This window comes from Macaca fascicularis, chromosome 4 (genome assembly GCF_037993035.2).
Source record: "Macaca fascicularis isolate 582-1 chromosome 4, T2T-MFA8v1.1".
NCBI lineage: Eukaryota > Metazoa > Chordata > Mammalia > Primates > Cercopithecidae > Macaca > Macaca fascicularis.
In genome coordinates this window covers 56,977,413-57,004,100 of record NC_088378.1, presented here as the reverse complement: position 1 = coordinate 57,004,100, position 26,688 = coordinate 56,977,413, and the positions used below count along the sequence as shown (strand labels likewise).

At 42.1% G+C, this 26,688-nt stretch overlaps 1 protein-coding gene across 3 annotated transcripts in view; it reads right to left on the bottom strand.

Annotated features, from left to right (window-relative positions):
• The window catches only part of UST (uronyl 2-sulfotransferase), a 317,208-nt gene that overhangs the window by 32,997 nt on the left and 257,523 nt on the right, over nt 1-26,688 (bottom strand). Inside the window, exons 6-9 of one of the 3 annotated variants that reach the window (XR_012433524.1) lie at nt 24,846-24,943; nt 22,630-22,787; nt 19,976-20,237; nt 18,231-19,505 (exon numbers count right to left, since the gene is read on the bottom strand). Coding sequence is in view for 2 of the 3 variants with exons in the window: in XM_045391389.3 (XP_045247324.1) it covers nt 20,191-20,237; nt 22,630-22,787; nt 24,846-24,943 (303 nt within the window). In the remaining variant the exon portion in view is untranslated. Of the gene's footprint in view, nt 1-18,230; nt 20,238-22,629; nt 22,788-24,845; nt 24,944-26,688 lie in introns of those variants that run through there. The other 2 variants (XM_045391389.3, XM_005552086.5) reach the window with 2 other exon arrangements.

The window sequence follows — 26,688 nt, the reverse complement described above, 5'->3', positions numbered from 1 at the left end:
CACTGACAAGAGTTTTGTTTTTTGTTTTTTTGAAATGAAAAAACATTGACATTTTAAAAGACTACACTAATACTGCTTGAGAATTAAGAACTGGTCGAAGTTTCAGGCTGAACAGAGGGAAATGTTTAGCAAAACCCTCATGAAATTGATTCAAGTTTTACGAGGAATTAAGTTACAGTTTTTGACTCTGAACCATTAAAACCAACCATTCAGCCAAAAATGTATCTGGGATTTAACATTTTCTTTTGGAAAAACATCTTAAAAGTGATGTACCCTAGTCACTTAAAGGCTGTGAAACTCTATTTTAACAATATGATGGGGCCCACTTTCAACCAAAGCAAAGCTAATAATAATATGGTCTAAGATCAAGACTAATAACACATGCAGTTTCGTATCTACTTATAGACACTCTGGGAGTTGTGTGGTCTTTTGTGATAGCCACTAGGGCTGATTCTGGGTTGGTGAAAGTAAGCCAATCTTCCATGGCCGATGCCAGGAACCAACGCACATGCCCTATTATACTTAGGCAAACAATATCCTATGTTATAATGTGGAAATATAGAAGCATGGCAGAGCCATAAGTCAACCTGCATAAACACAAGGCTTGGTCACCATTTGGAGTGCCAGCGCCACATCCTGATTCTGAACAAGATGGCCGGCCTCGGGGCCTCGGGACAGTTCTCCTGACTGAGGGCAGCCAGTGGCTCCTCCTGGTGGCTCTCTGTCAGATGACGCCTGTCCACATCAAGGCTCCCACCAGGATGCTTCCTCTCCCGTGGTAGGGCTCGCAGGGGCCAGCCCTCAGAAAAGGAGGTCACAGCACTGGCCTACCGCACAGACCAGAATGCTCACTGTTCTAGGGGATGTGGATGCCTGTGAAAATCTGAAAATTCTTTGCTTCCCAGAAAAAAAGGAGGAACATGAAATTTTTTTCTTATAAACTGGATGGCAGCCAGGTGTCATGGTTCACACCTGTTATGCTAACACTTTGGGAGGTCGAGGTGGGTGGATTGCTTGAATCCAAGAGTTTGAGACCAGCCTGGGCAACATAGTGAGACCTCATATTTATAAAAATAAACAAAATAAGTGGGTATCGTGGCACAGAACTGTGGTCCTAGCTACTTGGGAGCTGAGGCAGGAGGACCGTTTGATCCCAAGAGGTTGAGGCTGCAGTGAGCCGAGATCATGCCACCACACTCTAGCCTGGGTGACACAGTGAGACCCGTCAAGAAAGAAAGAAAGAAAGAGAGAAAGAGAGAAAGAAAAGGATGGTGATGGAGCAGCTGAAAGATTCTCTGAAAGGCCAGGCATGGTGGCTCATGTCTATAATCCTAGCACTTTGGGAGACCAAGGCAAGAGGATCACGTGAGTCCAGGAGTTTGAGACAAGCCTGGGCAACATAGTGGGAGTCCATCTCATCATTTAGGAAAATATATATATCAAATAAAACAAAAATTCCCTGAAAACCATGTGGTGGACTTCAAGTTAAGAACGTCTGCTGTGGGCTGCACCCAGTGTTGTAGGAATGCCATGGTTTGTTGAGAGGAGGAAAAGTACTACTGAAAATCAGCTCTTTTGCAAAAAGCCCTCACTCTTAGTATCACAGGCCATGTCTGGATATCCACCATGAATGACTCCTTCCTTTGAAGTAGAGTGCCCTACCTCAGGGCCCTGCTGGACCACGGGCGGCAGGGTGGTGCACTACTATGCCTGGGTCTGGGTCCTGGTGCAGTGTGGACCAGGGCAAGCTACCCACGAATAGGATTTCTCACTGTATCCCACGGCAGCCAAGCTTTAACCATCTGCCCACATTGCTAATGAGAGGAATGGCAGGAAGGGTCAAAGATGTGAGATAATGAACCTGCTTAAATGGCCAACAGTTCACATCACACCACCTGTATTTTTAGTGAACCAAATTTAGATGAATAAAGTAACATACTTCCCACTAAAAAAAAGCTCTTTAAAATAATTATCAGTACATGTATAGTAAAAAGTGCCTAAAATGATTTTTTTTCTAAGGAGCCTCCCCATAAAATAGTGATGTCCTATATAAACTTCAGTTTCCTCATCTGTCAAATGATGAATAATTTGGGAATTATAAAATAATATAATTATAAAATATATATAAATAATATAATTATATATAAAATATATATAAATAATATAATTATAATTATATAATTATATATAATTATATAATATAAATATAATTATATAATTATAATTATAATATAATTATAAAATAATATAATTCCCAAATTATATTGGGAATAATAAAATTGCCTAAGTCATTGGATTATTCTGATAATTACATTAGGTAGCCCACATAAATGCATATCACAGTACATACATATCACATACATGCATACCACATAAATGCATATCACAGTACATGCATTCAGTATTAATTCAATACATTTTTGCTGTATACCCACTACGTGCAAAGCACTGTTCTAGTATTTCTATGATCACTATTCTCATTATTAGAAATTTCCCTGGGAAGGACAAATTGTGTTATTGTCAGCTGTCAATACATTGTTTTCTAGATCATTCTAGATCTTTGTTCTAGAATGATCTATTAGGGTCCTTGGGGAGTGGGCCACAGGACAGCTGAGTTTTAGGATGGTTCTGGTGCCAAGGGTGGTCAGCATGGAGAGGGTGGTCCAGGGTGTGGGAATGGAGGCCTGGAGGCAGGCATGAAGTGGGGGAATCTGTCCAGGAAGATAGAGTAAGAGGATGCAGAAGAGAAACTCTCTTTGCTCAGAGGAGGGTCTGTTCTGATCATGGTCTCCAGTTGTGGGAGAGAACAAGCGATGAAAAGGCATCTGAACAGAGGCACATTTCACCATGACCAGAGACTGTCACCAACACTCTGCGCCAGTGTGGAAAGGATCTCCATGACTAAACTGAAGGCCTGGCGTGCAGGGGCTACCCTGGAGGAGAGGGGTTCCCTTCAGAAGAGCAAGGGGCATGGACAAGGGGACAAAAGGTAGAACATCCCAGCTCCAGGTCTCTCCCTTGGTTATGAACCTCGACAGGTCAGTCAGACTTACTGGCCACACTGCATTTGTGCTCCTATCTCATGCCTTTGCCCTCTGCTCTCCCGCAGGATGTTGCAGCGATAGCTCACTGGGCTGGAGGTCCAAGAGGAGGTGTTCTTTGCCCACTAGTGAGCCAGCAGGTTCCAACTCCTCCTGGAGTGGATAGCAAGAGGTCCCAGGCAAGGAGGAAGTCAGCACAGAGATCAAGACTATTAAATGCATCAATATCCATAAAGCCCTCATGATGCTGTCTGGTTCACAATAAGTGCACCATCACCAGTGTTTGTTAAATGGCCCACCTGCCTCTCCCTCAGGAAATTTCCTTTTCAAGGCCCACCTGGGAAACATGGACTTTCTTTAGGTTTTATTTAAAAGGGCAACGTTTCTGTAAAGCAGAGGTTCACCCAGGGTCTTATGGGGATGCACAGGCTATATCTCAGAGCAAGGAGGAGGATGTCATGCACTCCATTCACTGGGGCAAATGGTGTCTGCCTCTACTACAGCAACTTAGTAAGATGGCTGAGAAAATGCACTCAGATCATGGAAACAGAAGCCAGTAAGGAGAGGCCTTGGGAGTCTTTACCTGGATGTTTCTGAGCCATGCCGTGGAGTTCAGTCTGCTGGCACCTGTGCCTAAGGGCCACATGCTGGAGAATGCATTGAATCGCAGGTCTTTCACTGACTGACTACATACAAAATACAAGTTTATTTTAATCAATTAATTTATTTATTTTTTGAGAAGGAGTTTCGCTTTTGTTGCCCAGGCTGGAGTACAACGGCATGGTCTCTACTCACTGCAACCTCTGCCTCCTGGGTTCAAGCGATTCTCCTGCCTCAGCCTCCCGAGTAGCTGGGATTACAGGCATGTGCCATCACACACAGCTCATTTTTGTATTTTTAGTAGAGAAAGGGCTTCCCCATGTTGGTCAGGCTGGTCTTGAACTCCTGCCCTCGTGATCTGCCCGCCTGGCCTCCCAAAGTGTTGAGATTACAGGGGTGAGTCACTGTGCCTGGCCTACAATTTCATTTTTACAATGCTAATCTGCTAGTATCTACAGACATCTTGCAGGAAAAAATAACAATACAGGTAAAAATCAGATCAAAATACTGGAAAGAAAGAATGAGACAAGTGAAAATTAAAATGCTGGGTGACACTGTGACACACTAATGGCATCAAACTGGTTTCAGTACTTTATTTAAAAAGCTATTAAATACTTAACTTTGTTACCACCAAGGTTCGAGTCGTTTGAGTTGGAAGAGCTCAGGGCTGTATGAAAAAGAGAACAGGGGCAATTTTTATCTTCACGCTAAACAAGCCTTCGGATCTCGGGGTGGAGGAACAAGATACACAGTCACCCAGGTAGGCATGTCCAGGCATTTGTCCCACACAGGCTCGGTGAGTAACCATGTTTTTACATGCTGTTCGGAAAACTCGGCCAGGCAGGAGGTCAGAAAGGAGAGAAGGACAGGAGAAGGAGACCCAGTCAGAGCTTCTGATGGATAGTGTTTTGAGGCAGGTGCTGTGGGTCTCAGGAAGTGACGAGTCATGGCCCTGTTTTCAAGAAGCTCTGTGGAGTTAACTGCCAAAAAAAAGAGGACTCCTCCACTTCGTGCAAATGACAGAGGACAGAGAGCACAAGCAAGCCCTCCCCTAAGGGGCCCCTGCCACAGTTTCCTCTTGTTTCCTCGCTGCTCAGTTGTGGCCCTTCTCACGCTCCTCTTTTTTTTTTGTCTGATCACAAAAATAGAAGAAGCTACAAAGCACGGTGGGAAGCCCACAGGGTTTGGAGCCAGACAGGCTCTGCCTTGCACCAGCCATGAGACCCTGGGTATGGCCCTTAGACTGTCTGGCTGTGTTTTGTCCTTTGTAGAATAGCAATAGTAATATCTAACTTGCCGTGCCGCTGTGACTATTAGAAATATATATGTATAATCCCAGCACTTTGGGAGGCCGAGGCAGGTGGATCACCTAAGGTTGGGAGTTCGAGACCAGCCTGACCAACATGGAGAAACCCTGTCTCTACTAAAAATACAAAAAAATTGGCCGGGTGTGGTGGCGGGCGCTTGTAGTCCCAGCTACTCGGGAGGCTGAGGCAGGAGAATTGCTTGAACCCTGGAGGCGAAGGTTGCAGTGAGCCGAGATCGCATCATTGCACTCCAGCCGGGGCAACAAGAGTGAAACTCCGTCTCAAAAATAAAACAAAACAAAACAAACAAAAAAAGAAATATGTATGTATATCACAGAGCATAGTGTCTGGACACGGATGATCCCTAATACATGTGCCTCTCTGTGATGCACGTGTGTTCCAGGAAAGGCAGAGAACACAGAAAAGTCTACAGGAGAAACTAAAACCACGCAGAAACCACCACAACTAACAACTGCAATTCTTTTGGTATTTTTCCTTCTAGTTTGTTCTGCTAAGCATAATGTGTGTGTGTGTGTGTGTGTATACAACAAATACATAAAAATATCGTATAATATAAATATAATATCGTGTCAGATTTTTCATTGTTTTTCTATTTCCAATGTATTAACATTCTTCAAAATAAAATTCCAACCACTTCATCATATTTCATTGCATCACTGTAAAATTACTTATTAAGCTTTCCCCAAATATTAGACATCTTTTTTCCCCCTAATTCCTTTCTACAACAAAGAAAGGCAATCCAGAGGACAATGTTCATCTCTGAAGGCTCTTTGTCCTAATCCAGGATTTGCTCCATAGCTGCTTTGAACGTGGGCAGATCTTACTATCACAGACCCTCCAGGTCCTCAATGGGGAGGAAAAGGACTTCTAAATGCATTAGTTTCCTGTGATAACAATTACCACAAACCGGGTAGCTTAAGACAACAGAAGTTTATTCTCTCATAGTTCTGAAAACTAGAATTGATGTGTTGGAAGGGCCGTGTTTCCCTTGAGGGAAGAACCTTCCTCCTCTTCCATTTTCCAGGGGCAGCTGGAAATTCTTGGTGCTCTCTGGCTTGTGACAGCATCTCTCCAGCCTCTGCCTCCATCTTCACTGGCCTTCTTCCTTGAGCCTCAGTCTCTCTCTCCTTTTAAGGGCACAAGTCATTGGATTTAGGGTCCACCCTAATCTAGTATGACCTCATCTTAACTTGATTACATCTGCAAAGTCCCTACTTCCAAATAAGGTCTCATGCACAGATATAGGGAATTAGGACTTCAAGATATTTTGCAGGGGAAACAGTCTCAATTCTTGGGTAACGTTAGGGGACTCACAACACTGCCTAACAGAGATGTGAAGAAGTGAACCAATGTAAGTCTAAGGTACTTTGCTAACTGTAAAAGTGCTATCCAAATGCAAATTGCCGCTTTGAAAGGTTTTGGGTCAAACCAGTTATTTAGGAAGACAAGAGTTTCTCTCTCTTTAGGTTTGGGCGTCGGGCCATTGTTAGGGGGCAGCACATGTTTGAGCTTTGAAGCCAAGAAGGCCAAACCCTATGGAAGAATCACGGCGCCTCAGAGGCCCCAGATGCCTTAGGAGTGGTCTTCTATCTTGGATGACTGGAAGGCCATACCACTGGATGGCCTTGTGCCTTGCTGACCCACGCAGCCCACGCTGGGAGGAAAATCTATGGCAGTACTTCTCCAACAACCTTGGATTGTTTTCCCCACCTAACCCATTTCAGATCGACACTTTTGTAAACGACGATAAAAATAAATTGTCAGAAAAATGACCACAGTCACGTAAAATTCCCATCAAAGCTTCCAAATGCTGCTTCTTAATTTCTGCCCTTATCTCGTCACGGGCTGGTAGCAAGCAGCTTGCGGGCTGGCACCGGTCCGTGGACCACACTTTGAGTCGCGGTGCTTGGCAGTGGCCAGGCCGCCGCCGGCACTCCAGGGGCCCCACTGAACACGTTCCTGCTCCCAGGCAAGAACACTGTTCCTGCTGTGCTGGAAGAGTGTTCCCCAGCCTCCAGCCTCATTCCAGGGGTCCTGCCTGGCTGGGGATAACCCCCTCCCCCCACACCTGGGCCTCCGTGTTTTCTTTGAGTTTGTTTTCCCACTGATTGACTTTCCCTTAAGTCTGGGCTTTAAAAACAGTTTTCTGAGAGAACGCAGGCGATCCCAGCAGCCCTGACACCACGGCTCATATGGAATGTATTTAGAGAGGGGAAAAAACTCAAATGGAGTGGTTATACGATTTTAAACTGGCTTGGACATAACATGGCTGGAATTTCGGAGCTGGCTTTTGTTTGCCTTCGTCATGAAACATTTGTTATATGAGCTGCTGCTCCTGCTACTGAAGCAGCTGCTGCAGAGGAGCCTTCATCATGGCTGCTTTTCCTTCCGTCCATGAGCGGACTGGCTATGCTCACCCGCCCGAGGCCTTCACTCCCCCACTGCATGCCTGCGCCGCCATCCGTGCCTAACCTGGAAAACAGGCTTCCCCCAAACTGACACCTAACACCACAGGAAACGAAGATGCCCTTTTCCACCAGGTTATGTGGAATAACACCTTTAAATGGTCATGCGCTCTGCCTTCGATCACAGGAGCCTCTTTTTCCTCAGTTCTTGTAATTTACATTTCCTCCCACAGGAGACCTCCAATACAGCCCTGATTTGTCATCTCGGTAATTTTAAAATCATAGTATTAAGTTTGGAGTCTCATCATGGTAATGTCATCCAGTAAAAACCCAAAAGGGATTAATTAATCAATTACCATTAAAGGATCTTGTTTTTGTTTGTTTGTTTTGCTTTTGAAATTTTACCGGTACTATAATCCCAAGATACAGATGCTGAAGGCAGAGCTATGGTAGTTTGATTCACATCATGGCTACACAGATACTGCATAGAAGATATGTGTGTGACAGATCTAGCTAAGAACAGCAGAATCTTAAAGTTCAGGTAGTCAGAACATTCTCAGTTAAATGTAGTGGGCTGATCACATGCCTTCAATGCCTGTCCTTTGAAAAACTTCACTAAAATGACAGTGAAGGAATGATAATTTTATTAAAGATGGCAAAATCACAAGGATAAAATGCTGGAGAAGGATTATCAGTGGAAGGCAGACCTCCACCAATTTCTGGAAAATGAAATGCAGTTGGAAGCACGCATCCGATTAGGCAAAGCAGAGGAAGAGAGTCTGAAGTGCTGGAAAAAAGGGACATGGCTCGGGAGTGTCAGCTCACCCAGCTGGGAGTCAGAGACGGAGCACCACTGGGTGTCCCCGACGGGAGAGTTGGGTCTGAGGCTGGCAGTCTAGGTATGAAGCAGCTGGGACCCCAGTTCCCTCCCCAGCCAGGGGCAGGCAATCTTAACAATCAGTCTCCAGAGAGTTTGGGTAGGGGCTCTATACTGATTTGCTAACCCAGAGGAGAGGGAAGGAGAGGTATGGGCTAAAATCCCGGCACTGGGGAGACTGGTGCATTCAGTGAGAACCTTTAGCGCCTGTTCCCACACCAGCAACCAGTTGCATGCATGCTCCACTCTCCTATCACACTTCACCTCCCATCCCCAAATCAGATGTTTGGATAATTTTTCAGGGGGAAAACTGGACAAACTCCAGAGAGAAAAAACTACCATCACTAACAAATATTTTTCCAGCAAAACCTCCATTGCTATTTGATTATCCTAAAGCGAGGTCCACTGGTCAATGAGCCTCCTTCATTGCACAGCACTTGCAACTAGCTTTTCTTTTCTTTTCTTTTTTAAAGATGGGGTCTTACTCAGTCACCCAGGCTGGAGTGCAGTGGCACAATCTTGGCTCACTGCAACCCTGCAACCTCTGCCTCTGGGGCTCAAGCGATCCTCCCACCTCAGCCTCTCAAATAGCTGGGACTACAAGTGTATACCACCACACCCAGCTAATTTCTGTATTGTTTTTTGTAGAGACCGGTTTCACCATGTTGTCCAGGCTGAACCTGAACTCCTGAGCTCAAATGATCCACCCACCTCGGCTTCCCAAAGTGCTGGGATTACAGGTGTGAGCCACCATGTCCGGCTGCAATCAGCTCTTTAGTGCCTCACTCTTAAAACCTAAAGACAGACAAATATCACCAGAGGAAAGCCTTCAGACTGAAACAGAGAGCCCAAACCAACCAAAACAGTACAAAAGAACCCTGGAACAAATGGAGATAAAGCAGGGATTAAATGAAAATGCTTAAACCAATCTCTATAATTTTTAGACATTTAAGGTGATATTGCATCCATCCACTAACAAGAACAAGATGTTATATAAAAAGAAGAAAAGAAAGGCTGAAAAAGAGAAGATTCAACAGAGTGGCTGGAATACAAATTGAGGAACTCTTCCAGAGAAAAAATGTTCAAAAGATGGCAATCGAGGGAGGAAAAAACAGCGAAGCACATAGAAAGGATGAATCTAGAGGTTCAAGTATCTGACCACTAAAAGCATTCCAGAAAAGAAGCAGAACATAGTGGTGGGAAAATCATCAAAGAAACAAAATGTTAAGAATTCCCAGAAATAGAAGACAGGAGTTTTAAGCCTGAAAGTGTCTACTAAATATTTAGCACACATACTGAGGCATATTGTAAAATCTCATAAAAGGAATAAAGAGACGATCCAAGTGGCGGGGAGAGAGAGAGAGAGAGAGAGAGCGAGCGCGAGCATGAATATGAGAACCAAACTAGCCATTGAGTTAGAGTTGAATACTGAGCTTTTACTGAGCTTTTTAGACCTTCAATGACTCAAAAAAAATTTCCCTCCCATGCACCTTTCCTGAGGAGGCAACTTAGCAACATCTTGAAGTAAAATTGGTCATTAAATCAAGAAATAGCATCCCCGAGATTAAGAAAACCAGGAACTCAACAGAGAAATATACTAAAGGGAAGCTGCAATAAAGCTGTGTTGAGAGTAATGAGCCCAGATATACTAGGAGCAGGAGCTTTCTCGGTGGAAAGAGGAGACGGTCTCGGGGTGAGGGAGGGCAGGCTGGGATGGAGCTTAAAGAGCTCTCGGTGGAAAGAGGAGAGGGCCTCTGGGGGAAGGGAGGGCAGGCTGGGATGGAACTGACATACTTATCTGGTAATTAATATTTAAATAATACCAAAAGTAATACTGAATGCAGCAGATCTAATGGCACATACGGAAATTTTGGCACATACGAAATTTATGATAGGTACAAATAAATCTAAGCAAATACATGAAGGCAATAAATGATTCCAGGACAAACAATTAAGTTGTGCAAGAAATGAAACAAAATCATGATGTACTACTTGGATCAGCAGCCAACAAAATGTATAGTCACAGCAACGTCAACAGGACCATGCATCTTAAATGTGGGTATGACCATCTTAGGAAGATGGAAAGGAGCGAGCAAGGAAGTAGAAGTAAAAGTAATGGAATAAGAGAATGAAATCATGACCCCAATAAATCAAGAAACAGCAGCCTGTGCATATTAGTTACAGATAGGGTGGCGATTGTCCGAAGAAACATCTAGCTGCGTGAAAAGTGATTGGTTCTACAACATCAGACTACATCTTTGGGAGGGTTGGAATAGGAAACTTCTGCTTTTTATGATACAATCTTATAGTACTATTTGATTTTTAATTTTTTACATGCTTAATTTTTTACATTGCTTAATAAATATAGCAAAAAAATGCAGGCAGGTAAAATCCTAGGAACACATGTTTTGAAAAACAGTTCTGGTAGAGTCTGGCTATGACAATGCGGAAGAAGCATCTAGAATCGTATGGTATGGTAAAGACAAGAGGCAGGGTGAGACTTTCAAGTCAAGTGAAACTACCCCACCTGACAAACAACCCTCTCCTCTTCTCATCAGTGGGGGATTATGCTGGATTTCTCTATGCGTTTGTAGGTAATGAAATGAATGTGCTTACTAGAACCCACAAGAAACCACACATAAAAAACCCCAGCAATGTTACATGCACAGGTATATTTCTAGCTTTTTGCTGTATTCTTTCACAATTCTGTGCCATTTGAAAGATGTGAAAAGCTAGGACATTATGTACTGATAAAAATGTCTGAGACATGAAAAACATACAGACCAAGAAATGAATTTTTATTTGAAAAAGATTTAGCAAGACAAGAATAGAAGCTTCCATTATAAAATGTTGAGTCATGCAAAATGGGTAAGGATTGTACTTCGCCCCGGCAGGGGGTACATTTTATAAGCAAAGAATGTCAGAGACTAAGGCCATGAGCCAAGGGCCCGAAGACAGTTTTGAAATCCTTTGTCTAGTGCTCTTTCCACATCACCACATTAATCCCCAGGGGTGGACGGGGACCTTCACAACTTAAGCATAAAAGAACAAAAAGACCACAAGGTCATCTTTTTGAAGATCAACCATCAACCCCTGGGGTCAGGTTTCCAATCTTTGCTCAAGCTTCAGAAGCCTTTCAGCTTGGTGGAGTTAATCAGGAAAGTCCAAAAATTGAAATTTGTGGTGACTAATTCCACCCCCTAGAAATACTCAATGCAGAGCATATTACTGTCAGCTCAGCTAAAAACTGTTCAAAGTAGAGGTGATTAAATTCTACAGTAGAAAAAAATTCACCTCTAAACACAGAAACACACTGGTGCCTCCCCCGCACACCCAGATACTATTCGCCAGCTTTTTGCCTGGGGAAATGAATCATGAGAGAGAAAACTGGACAACCCCCAAGTCTGACCACACTGAGTAACTTGGGTAGACACAGAGGGGGGCATCTGGGGCTCTCCCGGGCTCAAAGTTGGGACCCAGAAGAGATGAATTTCCCCCTGGGTGCACAGGGTGGGAGGGAGGTGGGGCTGGAATAACTTGTTAACTGGAGGGATGATCCCGATGGCTCCCAGTGAAGGAGGCCTGGAAGAGCAGAGGATGGTGTTGGGGGACACAGGCAACTCAGGTCTGGGTCAGGCAGTGACTAGTGACAGAAGGAGAGTCCACGCTGGCGGGCCCAGGGGAACCTAGGTGGTCAGGCAGGGCAGTAGTTTGCAACCTCCTGTATTCGGTGCAAGGCACAGGGGGACAGCAGGAGCTGGTGTGAGCCTGGGTCTAAATGGTGGTGGGATCTTAGCGGGGGAGACTGGGAAGAGAGCAGGGTGGAAGAACTCAGGCCGGAGGAGGAGGATGGGGGCCTGGGAGGATCCCTGCCACGCTGTTAGGAAGTCAGGGAGCTTGGGTGGTGGTGAGGATGGTAAGAGGGCAGGGACACGGGGGGAGGGTGACACAGGCCCTCCGGCAGCAGCGGCTTGGCCACTGGCACGGACTGGTATGAGTGACTCAGTGCCAGGTTGCGCCACAGAGAGCTGAGGCTGTGGATCCTTCTCCTGCCTCCGGCAGGACCGCCTTAAAGGCAGGGTGAGTGAGCCTGGCTCCAAGAGGCTGGGCCCACAGGCAGGGGCTGACGTGGGCTGGCCCAAGCCCCAGCTCTCCTCACTCTGGGTGCTTCTCTGCTTCCTCACCTCCACGCTTCCAACCATGTTATTTTCTTCTGATTCAAATACCTCCTTCCACGTCTACTTGGCAAACTCCTACGCACCCTTTAAGGCCCGGCACAAATGTCTCCACAAGATTATGCGCCCCAGCCCGGTTAGTGACGGCTTTCCAGCTGGACATGGTTTTCATCTTTATTCTGCCCTTCCCCAGGAAAGGGACATCACAGACACTCAGACATTTATTTGCTGGAGGTGTTTGTTGAATTTTTCTGGTAGTTTCAGATTATACCTATTTAAATATTAGTTTTCAGAGAGAAGAAATATTTTTGCAAAGATTTCTTAGAAAGTCAGTGTCTGTAAAGGAAGTTCTATTTTCCTGTTAATCTTTTATAATAAAATTGGAAATGCTGTCTTCTGGAGGAGAGATGATCCCAAGGCAAGAACAAATCAGTAAGCAAGAGTAAAACATGTTTAGAGATTATATAATGTAAAGTAATTATCCTTTCCAATAAAACAAATAGTAACAGTTGAAATAGGCCAAACGCACATATATTATGCACAATTTAAGCTTTCATAAAGTAAATTAAACAAGCCTAGAGGCTGAATCCTTGTGAATTGGTGATGTTTCTGTAAACTGAATGAAGTTATCAGCCTATGGTTATAACTCTGTAACCATATAGAGTTATAACCCGTCAGAAAAATGTTCACTAAAAAAATCACAAGTGTTTATAAGTTAATTTAAAGGGGTTTACATTATATATTCATTTTAAATGAACTATTTGCCCAATAGCTACAGCTGAAACAGTTATATGCCTTCCGCTTATAATTTTTTTTTTTTTTTTGAGATGGAGTCTTGCTCTGTCGCCCAGGCTGGAGTGCAGCGGCTCGATCTCCGCTCACTGCAACCTCCACTTTCTGGGTTCAAGCAATTCTCCTGCCTCAGCCTCCTGAGTAGCTGGGATTATAGGCATGTGTTGCCACACCTGGCTAATTTTTGTATTTTTAGTAGAGATGTGGTTTCACCATGTTGGCCAGGCTGGTCTCGAACTCCTGACCTTGTGATCCACCCACCTTGGCTTACAAAGTGTTGAGATTACAGGCATGAGCCAGCATGCCCAGGCCCAGCTTAGATTTTTAGACACTATCTTAAAGACCTTGCACTACTATTCCCTTTGTCCCTGCAACCCCCACCAGAAAGACATCAGGTGTTGTCAAACAGATCTATTCTCAAAATTATTTTTTTCTGTGTGTATTGCCTCGTACTGGCTTAAGATAACACACTGGCTTAAGATAACACATCTTATCTTGTGTGTGTGTTACCTTAACACACACACAAGATCCAGTGCTGACATTATTAGGATCCAAACCTGGGACATGGCTGGTGAAAAAAAAAGTCTTTAGAGAGAATATCGATGGTAAACGAACGAATGGCAAATTGGAGTCCTGTTTTCATCAATGATAATTGAGTTTTTAAAAACAACGTAATTGCCTTCTAAAAAAGCTAATCTGAATTCCTCCTAACCATCATTGTGTATTTGGGAGGTTCCAGAATATTTTTGAATTTTGCTGTAGCACAGAAGCAATAGAAGTGGAAAATAAAAATGGAAATTAAAAATGAAAGACAGAATTTGTTTAATTCAGGCTTTTTAAAATGATAGTTTTAAAAATTAAAGCCAGAGTTAGTGGTGTATCTATGTAATATATAGTATATTATAATATATAATGTCTACAATATAAGGCATATATTATATATATGATGTACAATATGTACATTATATATTACATATAATTTATATATAATTTAGATATACATGTATATATTTTTAACTCACATAAACTTATTTCATTGCAAACTCTACCCTCTTCCCCTAGTTGCCACTGACTTTCATAAAGTGCAGTTTGAACTACTGCAATCAATTGGACTTGGAGTCCTTTACCTATCCAAAAATCTCATTTTTAGGCTTCAGATTGGACATAATTGTACATCTGTGTTCAAGTATTATGTAAACTCCGGTTTGCAGAGCAAAGTCAACTATTAGGGAACATAGTGCACTTTCTTGAGAAAATGGAGAGACATCGCCACCTGCTGGACAAAGGTTATTAATTCATTAATTTAGTATTCTGAGGTACGTAATTCTGCACATGCAAAACAGTTTTTCAAGAGCTGAATATTAGGAATCTTACTTAAAAAACTCTATTACCATTCTATATCTATTAAATAACATGGCCTATAACAGTCAGTAAAATTCAATATTCAGCATAAGTTAAGGGTAATTGGCCCCAATAACGTCTCAATAGTGGGTTTCATTTAGTGAAAAGTCTTAGCTTCCTGATATTTCTGGTAAGAGTTCAGGCACAAAAACAGATGACTTTTTTTTTAAAGAACCTCATTAACTTGGATTATGTGTGTCTTTCAGCCCCTTAACATGTCACTGTAGTAATATTTCCACTTAACTTACTCCCTGCGATTGTTTCTGGAACAGGCTATTGACTAGAATATAATTGTTCCTCTCTGCCCAAGTCAGTAATACAGAAATATTATTTCTTAAAGGCACGAGATTTCCTTGTAATATATCAGCTGTAACTGGTGAAACAGGTCAAGGATAATCATTTCCTTCATTCATTCCTTCCAATTTTTTCCTCTTTCTTTCATTTAGAAGTTACAAAGAGAGCCTCAAGTCCAGTTTCTCTCAGGGACAACGCTGTCTCTCCTGTGATGGGCTTGGTGGGCAGGCTAATTACTGAACACTCATCATATAGTAAGGCTGGGCTAAGGGCTTTACATGGATTGATCAGGCAAGACTCACAAGAACCTCTGAAGTAGATAAGATTATTTATGCATCTTATCCAGATGGGGAAACTGAGGCTTAAGGGGCTACACCTTGCCTCTGGTTATGTAGTTAATAAGTGGAGGAGGGGGTCAAGCATGCGGGTGGTCTATCGCGAGCCTGTGCTCTAATCATTATGACATACTTGGCCAGGCACGGTGGATCATGCCAGTAATCCCAGCACTTTGGGAGGCCAAGGCAGGTGGCTCACCTGAGATCAGGAGTTCGAGACTAGCCTGGTCAACATGGTGAAACTCTGTCTCTACCAGAAATACAAAAATTAGCTGAGCATGGTAGTGGGCACCTGTAATCCCAGCTACTTGGGAGGCTGAGGCAGGACAATGGCCTGAATCCAGGAGGCAGAGGTTGCAGTGAGCCGAGATCGTGCCACTGCACTCCAGCCTGGACGACAAAAGTGAAACTCTGTGTCAAAAAAAAAAAAAAAAAATTGGGGTCGGGGGGATAGCTCAGTGGTAGAGCATTTGAGTGCATTATGACATACTGTCTTCTCCACAGAGGTGTGTGTGTGTGTGTGTGTGTGTGGTATGAAGAGAGAGGGATGGAAATCGTGACCAGAGAGTTTAAGTGGGGACCCCTGTTTTGATCACTTGAGCATCAGCAGCTCCAGGAAAGAACACATTCTGAAGGAGAAACTCTCCAAACAGGATTTCTTCCTGTCCTAGAGGACACCAAGAGGTGGAGACCACCCCCACAACTAAACTTGAGGATTACTAAGGCAACGGGGACTGCCTAGGAATATTTTTGAGGGGGTAAAAGCACCCCATAATTGTGCTAAGTAACAAAAGACAGAACAAGCAGCCTTAAAACATTCTACATGATACACTGGTATTAGAATAATAAGATCTTAAAGACCATCCACTTGAAAACTGTATTTGCTCGGGGTCATATAGGCAGAATCACGGCAGAAAAAGAACTAGAAGTTCCTCCTAACTCCCAACTCAATGTCCTTTCCTTAAAGAATAACTGTTCTTTATTATAAATGGGCCAAGCTTTTATTATTTAGTATTGAACTCAGGCTGATATTTTTATCTATGGATAAAAATTTGAATTATTTCTGCAGCATACTATTTAAAAGTTTTCTTCTACATATTTGTTATCATTTTCTAGCAAATATCCTCAAAATTGAAAACTGCAACATCAATGAAATCAGTGAGCCCACTACTATCCTTCTAATGGGAGGTCTAATTTATCATTCATGCATAGTAAAAAAAAAAAAAAAAAAAAAAGCATAATATTTAAATGTGTACTCTGTGATTGTTTATAAAACTATTTAAGTATAAATATTTCAAACAAAGCACTCAGCTTATAAGTGAACTTAAATCCTCAAAGTTAGGATTTAAATCACTCGTTTGGAATTTGTTACATATTTTTCCTTTGTAATAGTTGGCGACCATATTCTCAAGGCAGCCCACAAAAGTCTAGTAAATTCCCTACCGTGGCTCCAGTGTTTACATTTGTAATGGAAATGTGTTGAAAATGAATACGAATGTAGTGCTAGTCATGGAAAGTATTTAAAACACAAGGTAAAAGGATTGGACACATGAGTTTTCAAGTCACTAGGAAGGGAGAAGGTAATGGGTTAATATTAGGTCATAGAGTTCTATGTCTGGATGCTAGGTGGCGCTATTGAACCAGAACAGCTTGGTTATTTGCCAAGTCAAGGGTTTATAGAGGGATGCTCATATGACTGTTCCTATTACACATATTCACATGTTTCTTGTCTTTCATGTGCTTATTTATTTTGGCCCTTACCAACACTGAGATTTTAGCTCCTAAAAATTACGACTAGAAAAATATTGATGGCTCACAGCATGTCTTTAAGAGTTGAGGAGAAAAAGTATTCAGAAATACATTAATATTCATCGCTCAGAAATATGTGAGTCTTGCCCCTTACTAACACATTTTTGTGGATGACTATGGATCATTCTCTCAATTTCTCTGGGCTTGTTTCAGTTTCTCATTTTTATTTTTATTTTATTTTATTTTTGAAACAAGGTCTTGCCCTGTCACCCAGGCTAGAGTGCAATGGGTACGATCATCATAGCTCACTGCAGCCTCGACCTCCCCAAGGCTCAGGTGATCCTCCCACTTCAGCCTTCCCAGTAGCTGGGACCACAGACACACGCCACCATGCCTGGTTTGTGTGTGTGTGTGTGTGTGTGTGTGTGTTTATAGATGGAGTCTCACACTGTCACCTAGGCTGGAGTGCAGTGGTGCGATCTCCGCACCTGCCACCATGCCTGGCTGATTTTTTTGTATTTTTAGTAGAGATGGGGTTTCACTATGTTGGCCAGGCTGGTCTTGAACTCCTGACCTTGTGATCCACCCACCTTGGCCTCCCAAAGTGCTGGGATTAGAGGTGTGAGCCACCACACCTGGCCTTTTTTTTTTTTTTTTTTGTATTTTTAGTAGAGATGAGCTTTTGCTATGTTGCCCAGGCTAGTCTCAAACTCCTAGCCTCAAGTGATCTGTCTACCTTGGCCTCCCAGAATGGTAGGATTACAGGTGCAAGCCACTATGTCTGGCCTCAGTTTTTCATTTTTAAAAGGTGATAAGTAATGAACAAACATAATAGAGATTAATCAATAAAAAATAATTATGTATAAGAATACATATGTGATCATATATAATAATTATGTTTATGTTCAACCATTGAGGTTGCTCCTAGCCAGTAAAGTCTGCTGGGGCCTTGGTGCTCCCTAATTCAAACTCATGGTCAGGATTTGAGCAGTGTTTTCTGAATGCCCACTCCACGGTACTTGTCCCAATATCAGCAGCTGTGCACCGGCTGGAAGAAATACCAAGCATATTATATTCTCTTGGTTATCCATCTTGCTAAAACTCTAATTTTTATTTCATCTCAAGTACTTACTATCCTAAGCTTCTGAGATACTCTATTCTGTCTCTATAAAATGCAAATATTAATATAAAATCACTGTTTAAAAAAGTGCTAAAGGCTAAGTTTCTCAAATATTTTTGGTAGGAGACAAATTTACTTGATGTCAGCATATATTTATATAAGAAATGAACAGGAGAAAAGACAGTTAAGCTGTTATTGAGAAAGGTTATTAACCTGTCTAAATGGTGAGTATTGGGACAAGTAGTATTGATTTGAAAGAATCAATGAATATCATTTCAATCTAAAATAAGTGACAACCCATATGACTAACAGACATTATGATTTTTACTAGCTCTTCAAATAATCATTAGCTATTAGTGTTTTTTCTTCTGTAACGAGACTGGTATACATATTTTTAGTATTGCTAGAGAGGAATTACTAAAAATCAGTAAACTCCTGTTTTTTTTTTTTCCAATAACAGGACAGACACCAAAGAAAAATGGCCAGTGGTGTTTTTGCATCTTAATTCAGCTCTTCAGATGGTTAGTTAATCTACAATAACTTCAGGGTCACTAGATCCCTTAAATCAGTATCTTAGATTTTAGTTTTTCTTCTCTCTGTTCTCTAATCTACTCGGTTATCAAATTCTTCAATAAAGGGCAAGAGTAATGATTTTAGCATGCCCTAAGACATGAATTTAGATTAAAAATACAGAGATGAGATGGTGAAGTAACTAGAAACTTGCAGCTGTTCTTTCTTTAACCTATTTGACACCAACTCAGTTGAGGTGATGAGAAAACAGTATGGGTGCTAAGTCTTCCCTGAGGCTAAAATATATTGAGAAGCTGGCCGGAGCTGTGTGTTGATCTCTTGTCCTCTGCCTCAGGGGACATGGAAACTTGTTGGGATAGAGGAACTGTGGACTAGCTTGGTCTTCAGTGTTACTGTGGAAACATATCACAAGAAGATGCCCAAGAGAACACAAAACACAGTAGAAGTTACTGAAGCAACAACTCAAAGGTTCATTTTATTGGGCATGTAATGTGTGGCAGCTGAGAGAGTTACAGTGGGGTGATATTTAAAGTATTTGACAACCAGTTCCACTCAAGAACTGAACCAACAACAGTCGCTGAGTGTGACACTGGCCCGGGGTCCTGAAGATCCCTCCTGTGCCATGAATTAGTCCTTTCGTTACGTCGCTGCTGGAAAAGGTGGGAGTAACAAGGACGGGCAGCCAGGCTGGCAGGTGCACCCTGAAGGCCGTATAGGAGCGTTTCACTGTTTTAACCGCTAGTCGAGCTGGACCGCATGGACTGGCCAAGTGGCCAGGCTTATGGAAACCTTTCATCCCACTACACAGGAATACCAGATGTCCTTTCTTCTCTTTGAGATATTTACTGTGCCAAACTCTGAGGGAAAAATAATCTTAATTTATAGGTGGAAAGATCATGGCTGAAGGTAAAAGAGTTAATAGTAACTTGGTTTTCAGAAATCTTTTCTCCTTGAATTAATGAACTTTCAGATCACGGAACGAAGGCCCACAATTTCTGAGAAGACACATATTTAAATGGAGAAAATAGGAAGTCAATATGATATACACCGACAAAAGCCACTACGTGGGTCCTCTGGGCTAAGCTTTTTATAGGTGGTTTATCTGTATTCAAAAGCATGAATATAAAAATATCCTTATCTAGGTTCTCAGGTCCACAACCCCTGTGCTGGGTTTTGCATCCTGTGAATGGTGTGTGTTCCAGACCTCAGAATGGATGGTGATGTAACTGGAAGAGGACTCTCATGTTGGCTCCTCCTCCCAAATGCTGGGACAAGACAGTGCCCATTAAAATAAACAACAATAATAATAAAAAATAAAAACACATACCTTTATTTCACACACTGGCTCTTAGGGTCAGAAATTCAGGGGCAGCTTAGTTGGGTGGTCCTGGCTTGAGATCTCTCATGAGGCAGCCATTAACATGTTGGTTGGGGCTGCAGTTATCTGAAGGCTTGACTGGGGCCATTGTGTCTGCTCCCAAGATGGCTCACACACGTGGCTCTTGGTCTGAGGTCTCAGTTCCTCACTATGTGAACCTCTCTTCATCCATAGCAGCTGACCTCTCTCAGAGCAAATGACTGAGCAGACACTAACAAAGTTGGAAGCCATAATATCTTTTATGGAGAGCGTTCATCTTATGTGTCACCAGGATTAGTTAGCCCTTTATCTCAGGCTGTGTATTAGACACACACACACCACACACCACACATACATACACCCCATAGAACACGATAAAGCTGAAAGAAGAAAATGATTAACATAAACCTTTCTTCTTCAAAGGAGTCTAATTTAGGATAAGACCTCTCCTTGCACAAAGAACGGAGTTTATGTTGTCTTCTAGAAAGAAAAATCAGTCACATCAAACTCTTTACATTAAAATTATATAAACTCTTTAAATGGCTTGTTTTTAAAAAGGCAAAGGAAATCCTACTTTCATAATCCCACTATTTAAAGTTTATTATGCTTCTAGCTATTCAACCCACATCTCCTGCTAAGTAGACACATCTGCAGGGCACACCTGGAGCTTTTGGTCATGTTCCTACATACAGGTAAATGGGATTTGAACTCTAATGAGAGCTGGGAGGCTAAGGTAGCCTCCACCAACTATTCACCTTCCTTCAGCAAGTCCCTGATGGTGGTAGGGCCACCTTAACCTTGTGCAACAGGATCCAGGGCTCTCTGGGCAAACACCAGTTTCCCTGGGCCTTGGGACCTGCCAGTGATGCAGGTGGGGTTCGGGAACCCTGTGGAATATGAGGCAGCATACTGCATTTGGGGAGCTTTTCACCTGCTTGTTTTCTCTCTCCCTTCCTTCCTTCCTTCTCTTTCTTTCTTTCTTTCTTTCTTTCTTTCTTTCTTTCTTTCTTTCTTTCTTTCTTTCTTTCTTTCTTTCTTTCTTTTCTTTCTTTCTTTTCTTTCTTTCTTTCTTTCTTTCTTTCTTTCTTTCTTTCTTTCTTTCTTTTCTTTCTTTCTCTTTCTTTCTTTCTTTCTCTTTCTCTCTTTCTTTCTTTCTTTCTTTCCTTTCTTTCTTGCCTTTCTCTTTCCTTCTCTTTCTTTCTTTCCTCTTTCTTTCTTTCTTGCCTTTCTCTCTTTCCTTCTCTTTCTTTCCTCTTTCTTTCTTTCTTGCCTTTCTCTCTTTCTCTTTCTTTCTTTCTCTCTTTCTCTCTTTCTTTCTTTCTTTCTTTTTCTCTTTCTTTCTTTCCTTCTCTCTCCTTCCTTCCTTCCTTCCTTCCTTCCTTCCTTCCTTCCTTCCTTCCTTCCTTCCTTCCTTCCTTCCTTCCTTCCTTCCTTCCTTCCTTCCTTCCTTCCTTCTTTCCTTCCTTCCTCTTTCTTTCTCTCTCTCTCTCTTTCTTTCTTTTTTTTTTTTTTTGACAAAGTTTAGCTCTTGTCGCCCAGGCTGGAGCTCAATGGCACGATCTTGGCTCACTGCAACCTCCACCTCCCAGGTTCAAGTGATTCGCCTGCCTCAGCCTCCTGAGTAGCTGGAATTACAGGCACCTGCCACCACACCTGGCTAATTGTTGTATTTTTAGTAGAGACAGGGTTTCTCCACGTTGGCCAGGCTGGTCTCAAATTCCTGACGTCAGGTGATCACCTATCTCGGCCTCCCAAAGTGCTGGGATTAGAGGCATGAGCCACCCCACTGGGCCTATCTGCTGCTTATCTCTACAGGGCAGAATGCCTTCTTCCATCTCACGTCAACAAAACAGAACAATAAACAGATCACTGAATGTATATTCAAGGTTTGTTGTCACAGCAGTAGATTAAGGAGAATAGGAAAAAACAAACAAGTTGTTTGTTTCTCTTTGGATAAAATGACAATGAAAAAATAAATGATGGATTTCTGAAAGTAATTATCCTACGATGATACCACAGGCAGCCCTTGTAATTGCTTTGCCACATTCAATTTCTTGCTGCTGTTTGGGGACCACTCAGTTTGTTAGGATAAAATCATAATTGTATTTTCAATTTGCTGCTCTATCTATCCCACTGTCAGGATTTGATACACTAGAGTGCTGTTATCAAATGGAAGTTGGCCAGAGAGAATTCATCACAAGGATGGCTCTTTCATACTCATGCATGTGTCCATCAGTGGAGTCCAGGTGTGCACACACGGATTCATTTGTACCCACCCCAACAACATGCTCAAGACAAGGCTGATGGAAAATGCTGCCAATTTCCGTTTCCAGCAACATGCTCAAGACAAGGTCGATGGAGAATGTTGCCAATTTCAGTTTCTACAGGGAGAAATGGAGCCATTAAGCCTTTGGAACATGGTGATTTTATGTCTGAACATGAAGCTCAAGATTTTGGCATCTGCATCTCCTGGTTCTAACTTTCCTTTGCAAGCCCAGAGAACTAACTGCCCTTTGTCATCAGAAGAGATCGTTTCACTCCTTTATTTCTTGAGGCCTTTTCAAGGTGAGTATCCCTGGACACAGACCTGTCATGGAGAAGAGCTTGCTTACAAATGAAGTTACCTGGGTCTTTGTAGATACTGAGCACGCCCTTGAAGTAATGAGGTAAAAATCTTTCCAGTAACAGCAGCACATCTTCCAACTCTTCAAGAATCCCCACGAGCAGGAAGTTTTCATTCACGTTCAGCTTTGCTCTCTCAAGGGCCCATTCACCAGGCTCCCTTTATGGATATAAAAATTTATTGAAAATCAGAGATTCGTATTTGAAATTCAGCAACAAGATGCTGAAAGTTTACTCCCTCTACCTCCCACCTTCACTTGCATAAGTCCAACTCCTGTTTCCCTCAAGGACCAGCCCAGATGTAGCCCCATCCAGAGCCTTCTCAGTCCTTCCAGCTGGTGTCCTGCCCTGCTCACCGTTCCTTCTCTGTCACTTTCATCCGTGCTTCATGCCAAGCCCAGGGCCTTGAATTCAGAGGCCCTGCTTAAGTAGTGTGGACTAATGAAAGCAGGCACAGGCAGTCAGATCCTAACAACTACTAATCAAGGGGTGAGTACAACGGCTTTTATAGGAGGACCAAAGTGAACCAATTAAATGAATTTAGAAGTTTTGAAATACAAAACTGACTGACATAGTATTTATGTAGAATTCAAAAGAGGTGTCAGGTCATGTCTGTTAATCATCTTATTCTTTGGAAGAGTTAAAGATAAATCTTTGGATTTTTGTTTTGTTTTATTTTGTTTGTTTAGATTGCAGAAGGAAAACAGCCTAATCTGATTTGTAGACCAGCTCTCTGAACTGACAGGAGAGTGAGAAAAGCCCGGGAGTGGGGCTCCAGGCCTGGCTGTCATTTATCATTTGGGGGAATTGGGCAAGCCAGGGTTCTCTTTTGAAAAATGATAATAATAACCCTTACCTAGTTCAAAGCATTGTTGTAAAGACTGTGCAAGGTGATATGATAAAAGAGTTATAAAAATCATTGTGTGTGTGTCAAGGTATGGTGTTATGAGTCACCTCTCCAAGATTAGAAAATTGAAAAATCTGAAAAATACTACACGATTTAAAAAATACTTTAGGGAGTTCAAATCATGTTGCCTGTTATAAAGATATTCACTGTGATCAGCAAGTGAGTCATCCAGCCCCAGATCTTCCCAATACCTGAAGTACTAAATGTTAACCAGGAGGTATTTGTTATTGAGGCAAGGGTTGGGGCAGGGGAGAGGCCACCTGGACTCAGGGGGCTTATGGTGAAGTCAAAAACTAACACTCCTGGTTCTGTAATTTGGACCATAAGCAAACTCTTTTGTTATGGCAAATGAAACAAGACAGGAATAACAACAATATGCCTAATAACAAAGCAGAAATCATAGCATAAGCAAAAAAGTACAACGAATGCATTGCCAGTGTAGAAGTAGCAGTTCTTATCTGGCCTTTTCAGAAACACAAGGACCCTCTAGTTAATGTTTCCTTTGGGGAATAATGTCACTTCTGGTAGCACATTGATTTTCTACCAAGCAAAGATAATGCTTCATTGTTGCTGCCATTTCTTCTCCAGGCTACCACATTTGTCTAGCATAGTAGATTTCAACTATAACTACACCAGAAGCATCTGGGGAGGCAGCTACACATGAGACTATGATTGGGTGGGGGTTCTTAACAAGTATGCAGGGGTGCTGATGCAGGACCTGGGCAGATCACACCCTGGGGGTCCTGACTATCTGAGTAAGTCACTTTCTAAAGAAGGTCTTGCCTTCAAGTAAGGTTGACAGGTGATCACTATAAAACACTTTCTCCTCTGCCTACTAAGTGTATCCACCATGGGATTGTGGGTGTGGGCTTCCAGTGTCTCAGACTCAATGACACATGCCACGAGGGCAGGTTGTTGGTTAAGTCAGTCACTGTAGAGGAGCAGGCTGGGTGTTTGTTCCTGGTCTTCACGATCGCATTTTATGTGACATTTTGTCATTTTATCCAAAGAGAAAGACAACATGGGTTGAGTAGTGACAAGTATGTTTTAGGTATAAACAAGGGTTTGGTTCCAGTTACAAAGCTTTATATGGTGGTCTTCTGAGGCCTCTGCAGACGCTGATTTTTAAATTTCATTACTTATAGGACATTTGGAGTCTCACACATTATCTTGAAAGATTAACAGTAAACAGGAACTGAATTCCAGAAGGTTGAGAGACTAGGGATACCAAAGATTCCCACCAAGTGCCAGGCTGGTGGGGTTCTTTCCCTTGTGCACACGTGCATGCCACGAGCCTGCTGTAGCCCTTACCTGCATCTGGGATGTTGTCCACAAAAGTACGGAATGATGTAAAATAACCTGGGGTTGGAACACTCGGGATAGTTTTCAAGAATACACTCATTGATATCCTAGAAGAGAAAACACAGCAGTCAGATGTCTTGTAGTCTCTGCAAGGCTCTATCAAATGCCGCACAGTTTAAGTAAAATTCGTGATTGAATTACACGGGCACACCTTGAGAAGATGAAGAGAATTCATAGATTTCAGGAGAAAACTTCTTTTTTGCCTCCCAGCATCCTGCTCCACTGGCCAGGCACACACAGGGCTGGGCCATTTTAGAGAGTGCATGCTTTGTTGAGTAAACTGCATCTCTGCATTTCCTGGTGGCTCCAAGTCTTAAGCTTGGTCACAGGCCTTGGGAGAGCATTTGTAACCACTGTGCTTTGTGGTGGCCCCAGCAGTTGCTAGCCAATTTGTAGGTATACAGTTGGCAATTAATAAATGTTTGTTGCATGAATTTAGTGTTTCTCTGTGTATCCATGCATCCAACAATTAAATACCTACAACAGTCTCATAAGGGTTGGTAAATTTTAGAGGGGCTGTAAAATCACTTCTAACATTATATTAACTTAAGTAGCAGGATGTTTATATGCAGACACCTTCTCACTTTCAAAGGCAACAGTTGTGATTTCCAGGTTTTCCATTTCTCTTATATGAAGTTGGATATGGTCTTTCTGAGGGCATTACAAGTTGAAATGGCTTGGTGGGGGTAAGGAGAAGGGCTCAAAACCAACTTTTATCAAGGTAGATTACATCAGACATTCTAAATAAGGCATGCTTGGTTCTCAGGTATTTCTAAGGAGAAAAGATAACTCAATCTACAAATAAACCAAACAGCTGTAGGATGTTTTTCCAGAGACAATATTGGCAAAGCAGATTAAGAGTGGATATAATTCCCAAACACGGTTGATGAAATTTATGAGTCGGTAGAAGCTACTGTATCTGATATACTGGTGTAGGTGTAGGTGTGTAGGTGTGGGTGTTTAGCTAGTAACAGTTTTTTAGTTCAAGTTGGGAATGAGAGAAATATAATTTACACTTTTTCTTAAAAACAATAATCCCCTCATATTTCTTCAGTTTACATACCAATTAAGTAAATTACACAATTACAATAACAAATTCAATGGAAATAAACAGAATCTGCAAAAAACACGATTGAGAGTACTCAAGCACTTGAGTTTACCATGAGAAGTGGAGGTGCAGGTTCCAGAGAGGAACATATGAGAAGCGAATGGGGGAGTGCATCAGTCCATCCAGCCACGTGGTGAAGGTGATTAAGAGCATCTCATTGTGTATGAAAACTCATTAAAATGCGAGACACTAGACCTGAAATACCTTTCTAAGAAGAGTTTGACACTGAAAGATGTATGTGTATGTGTATATATACATATTACATATATTCATAGCTGCTATGAATTTATTAATTACAACAAAATATGGCAGAACTTACATGTTCATGGATGCGGGATTGGTTTTAAGAGAAATTATGGTACATTCACACACTGAAATACCAGACACCTGAAAAGAATGAGGAGGATCTGTGTGTGCTATCCTGAAAAGTCCTGGATAAATTTTCAAGTGAATAAAAGTAGACTACAGGATAATACGAACATGTAGGACAATATAAAAATCAACATGTTTACATAAACACAAAAGGATCTGGAAGGAGACACAGCACACAATTGAAAGCAGTTATTTCTGGTGATTGGCATAAAGGAAGATGAGAATACCGTCAATTTTTCCTTTATTCCTTTTTTGAAGTGTTAGTTTTTATTACAATGAATGCATCTTACATTTATCGTGAGAAAACTGTAC